Raw genomic sequence first — 4576 nt, 5'->3', positions numbered from 1 at the left:
GATCTTTTATGTTCTTATCATAATGTAGTGATGTTTAATAGTAGATGTTAACTATGTGTGTATCTCCACCAAAGGATGCAATAAAGTTTTTAAATTAGCAGTTGTTAAGCACATGTTATTATCACTGGCTCATTGATGATGACTAAAATTAATGTGTCACAACAGAGTTCACAAACTTTGTGGTATAAACTCTTGATTCAGTTGTGATGTAAAGAGTTTGTGTACTCTTACCAGGAATGAAGCCATATCAAGACTCACGGTAGTGAGTCGCGCGGCCAAGAAACTACAAAGTGCACGCCCAATTAAAAGACGCGCGGCCACTACTGTGAGTTATTTACGTGTAGGGCCGGTTTTGCAATATTAGTCCTAGATTATGCAACATCTCTCAATAGATTTGTATTGCGTTACGTGATAAAAAAATCTTTAGGAGTCGTCATCATCATCATAGTTTTCTTGCGACCTCGCTAACATAAAAAAGTAACCATCGCAAAATAAAAAATAGGCGTATTTCACTTTTATTCTCTACCTTATGTTACAACTACTGTCACGTTATACCAGTCAACATAGCCGTGTTTGTATAGTCCACCTTGCACACAATATTCAAATTTCATGATGGCCATGAAAATTTCTTGCCATATGGTAAACATACAACAATGTGTAACAACGTTAATCAACATCACATCAAGACTTGACTAAAAATAGTTCCAACAGTAGTGATGATTTCTTGTATGTCAGCATGACGATGCTGAGACCTGTAAAAGAATAAGCAGGCACTGAAGTTAACCTTAAATTAAACACTCATGCAACTGACCTGGAACATCGGTCACAACACCAAAAACACTTGTTTCGATATCTGATGACACAATCCAGCAGGCACTGAATTAAAAGAGAATGTACAAAAAATCAATATGCCGGGCTGTATCAATAATAGCATATAATCAAAATGAACAAAAATTATATCCCAGGCTAAGTGAATGAATAACATAACTGTTGGGTAAGCATGTCAAACCTGAACATTAGGACATTAGTCAAACAAAAGTACGCTATCACAACTTTGTCATAATACAATGTTTGTACCACTGGACTTCACACTGGTTTCCCAAAAATTGTGCCATTCCGGGACAACAGCACAATTATGAAACAAATAGTTACTACAACACAGAAGGCTTACTGTTGCACTGTCCACACTGATATACCATAATTTAAAAACGGGCATTAAATGCAATACACTTAACATCTGGGTAATAGGAAAAAATCACTAACATCACAACATGTAAACTGACCTGGAAATTAACACCCTTGATGCCACTACAGTCTACACTGGATATTTGTTTGAACCCATCAACACTATGCCCGATACATCTGAGTAGACTGACCTGCAAATTCACATCACTAGTATACAGTGATAATTGATAACTACAAAAACAACAATTGCAATAATACAATTCTTCTGTACGTCAACTGACCTGAAATTCATGACACTCGATACTGAGACCTGTACAAGAATAAGCAGGCACTGAAGTCAACCTTAAATTAAACACACATGCAAACTGACCTGGAACATCGGTCACAACACCAAAGACACCTGTTTCGATATCTGAAGAAACAATCCAGCAGGCACTGAATTAAAAAGAGAATGTGCAAAAAATCAATATGCCAGGCTGTACCAATAAAGGATGGATAATCAAAATGAACTTAAAAAAATATATCACATATGCAGGTTAAGTGAGCAACATAACTGTTGAGTAAGCATGTAAACCAGAACATTAGGTCATTAGTCAAACAAAAGTATGCTATCACAAACTGGTCACTGATAAGTGATAACTACAAAAAGAACAATTGCAATAATACAATTCCTCTGAACGTCAACTGACCTGAAATTCATGACACCTGTATCTTTGTTCCTGCATGGTCTCAACTTACATATGTACCATGATCACATTCAACTGCTAGTGGATAAACCAGTATGACCAGATGGCCTGCAAAAACCAACAAGCAGGTGTTAAATACAATACACCTAAAGCCTGGAATGTGAAAAACATTATATAAGCATTATTCCACACTGATATAGTAATAGATTATAGGATGTTGTGGAACTTGCCCAAACGTTTAAACTTGAACATGAGGACAACTGCATAATCTGGACACTTGGAATTGTCCAATACCTGATGAACAAGTTGGTAGTAATGACATTCACTTCAACATTTTATCCCAGCTGGGTGAATCTCTTGTAACTGAGTAAAAAGGTGTTTATTTTCCACCTGCAACCAAAGTTCTACATTTCTGTGGTTGAGTGTACATAAACTGACCTGGAAAATCAGTATGCCATAGGGGTATGGAAATGGTTCCTTTCCTTCTGTTGTGACATTACTTACAGCTGACTGGTAAATGATCATCGATGTCCCCGTGGGCCCCAACAATGAGTATATCAATAACTGCACAAGTTGGAATGAATTTCCTTTCAACATGTGGTGTTCCTTTCAATATCTGGTGGACAGGTCCAAAAACCCTATCGCACAAACATGGTGAATCAGTGTGTGGTGATGTGACACGTTGCACAAACTTCACTCCTTGTTTCGTTAGCCTTCAAGACCAGCATATATCATAGAGTACCTCAGTATTCTTGACTCTTACTTCTGTGTTCAAGCGTTGCTCAAGCAATGTAGTTTCTCACGAGGGGCTTGAGTTTCTCATTAAAGTCGAGCCGATTAAAGTACGCCTCACCATCCAGTTATGTTCTTAAACCATTCAATTTAAAACCACGTATCACAAGTGTCCGCTTAAGGTAATTAGGGATTTTCCACGAGATTTCCCCTAAATAGATCACGTGTTAGTTGTCAATCCGGTGGATTCTGGTGGCATACATGGTTCAACAATGCGGTAAGTGTACTTTAATATAGTATAAGCTGTCAATAATTGTTTGTGCACTGCTAAACTAAGTTATTTTTGTGTAATAAGCATGCTTGAGGAAGGGTCTGGGGGACGAGACTAATGTTTTGACAGCAGTTGATGATGGCCAGGCAAAGAACTGCGAGAAGAACTACTGTGATAGTGTGATAGTAGGGAAAAATTCCCACCCCTATAGCTCTGCCTAGGGGCATCAACTAGCATTATCTACAGCTACTGTATTATGTTGCTGATATGTACATCCGGGCCAAGAATAAAGGTGAAAATGGTAGTAAGGCTCAATCCCATATTTTCTGCTGAACAGGCAAGGGAGTCTGGGACTCTGGGGGCATGCTCTCTCAGGAAAGTATAAGTACTACTACTTTTTTGTTTTAATTGCTTCATCAAGTATAAAAATTTCAGTAAACAGGTGATGATTGAGGCTCTGGTCTTATGCACTGGTTGCAGTAGTTGTATCGATACTGCACTGTGACATCCTTGAGGGGTTAGTGCTGGCATTGTCCATGGCAATTCTATTCCATCTCCCTGAGTCTTGATGATTGAGTCCTCCATTCCTTTCTCTGCTGCTCCAATCCTGAAGTTGTAACCACAATCAAAAGGTGACGATCGAGGCTCTGGTCTTGCATCTATACTGTACTGCAACACCCTTGAGGGGTTAGTACCGGCATTGTCCATTGCAATACTGTTCCATCTCCCATATGCAAGTCTTGATGGTTGAGTCCTCTATTCCTTTCTCTGCTGCTCTAATCCTGAAGTTGTGACCAAAATATTAAAAAATGGTTATAGCATGATAAATGATTATGATGATAACAATTACAAATGTATTTATAGCTGTGTAGCAACTGTGAACTAAGTAGGCACTTGCAAGTTTAATTAGGTGTCTGAAGCATTTAACATGCACAGATATGAGATATATTCGTCACATGCAGGCAGCAAAGATAGATTTACTCTAATAGAACAGTTATACTACACCGTAAATTCATACTTCCGAATTTACAGTGTTATGAAACAATCATTATTATGTATGGATTTTACTGACTCTCCAAGATAATATTCTGCATTAATGTTAATTGCTCATTTCCAAAAAAAATTACCTTTCAAACCAAATGTAGAGTCTATCACTGACAAAATGAGTGATATCCACCCCAAAAACACCTTCGCTGTAAAAAAGGCTCACCCAAGAAACTACAAGTACCTGGAACCCAATGTAAAAAATAAAAAGAAAAAACAGCTCAGCTGAAGTGAAAAGTAACTGGTAACTTAAAGAGCTGATATCTGAAGCGGCCAAGAATACAATTACTAAAGTTTAATCCATGCAAGAACACCTTGGCTATAAAACAGGTGTGTACATGAAAATAACTGGCAACTGAAATGGCTGATATCTGAAGCGGCCAAGAATGAATGATCATATACAACTAATTCAAAAATTTAACACTGAACCTTTATAATTCAGCTGTGTTCTATATTCACTCTTGCTGCATCGTAAAGTAATTTCTTTTAACTCTAATTGGCTGGTAATTTGGCCGCCTTTTTTTGCTCTATTATACTACCTAAAGGCGGCCAAATTACCAGCCAATTAGAGTTAAAAGAAATTACTTTACGATGCAGCAAGAGTAAATATAGAACACAGCTGAATTATAAAGGTTTAGTGTTAAATTTTTGAATTAGT

At 37.5% G+C, this 4576-nt stretch overlaps 1 protein-coding gene across 5 annotated transcripts; it reads right to left on the bottom strand.

The window, feature by feature from the left end:
* Positions 1 to 599: 599 nt before the first annotated feature.
* On the bottom strand, positions 600 to 2426 carry LOC136258161 (uncharacterized). Of its 5 annotated transcripts, XM_066051473.1 has the most exons (8): positions 2310 to 2426; positions 2198 to 2261; positions 1875 to 1979; positions 1556 to 1620; positions 1467 to 1495; positions 1284 to 1376; positions 812 to 876; positions 600 to 752 (listed from the first exon to the last, which is right to left on the bottom strand). In XM_066051473.1, the coding sequence occupies exons 3-8, from the start codon at positions 1883 to 1885 to the stop codon at positions 677 to 679; spliced, it is 339 nt and encodes a 112-aa protein (XP_065907545.1). In that variant the 5' UTR covers positions 1886 to 1979; positions 2198 to 2261; positions 2310 to 2426; the 3' UTR covers positions 600 to 676. The 5 variants fall into 5 exon arrangements, with proteins under 5 accessions (XP_065907545.1, XP_065907547.1, XP_065907548.1 ...); XM_066051475.1 differs by lacking the exon at positions 2198 to 2261 and having other exon boundaries at positions 2310 to 2425; XM_066051476.1 differs by having other exon boundaries at positions 1284 to 1416; positions 2198 to 2424.
* Between the last annotated feature and the right edge of the window lie 2150 nt (positions 2427 to 4576).

The sequence above is a fragment of the Dysidea avara genome, chromosome 6 (assembly GCF_963678975.1).
Source record: "Dysidea avara chromosome 6, odDysAvar1.4, whole genome shotgun sequence".
Taxonomy (NCBI): domain Eukaryota; kingdom Metazoa; phylum Porifera; class Demospongiae; order Dictyoceratida; family Dysideidae; genus Dysidea; species Dysidea avara.
This window is presented reverse-complemented; position numbering and strand designations above follow the sequence as displayed.

Bases quoted from the DNA above. Each gene is read 5' to 3' on its own strand.
- LOC136258161 (XM_066051473.1), bottom strand. The intron at 1,496-1,555 runs GTCAGTTTGCAT...ATTCTTGTACAG, and splicing joins TGTTGTGACCGATGTTCCAG to GTCTCAGTATCGAGTGTCAT. The intron at 877-1,283 runs GTCAGTTTACAT...CTTTTAATTCAG, and splicing joins TCAAGGGTGTTAATTTCCAG to TGCCTGCTGGATTGTGTCAT.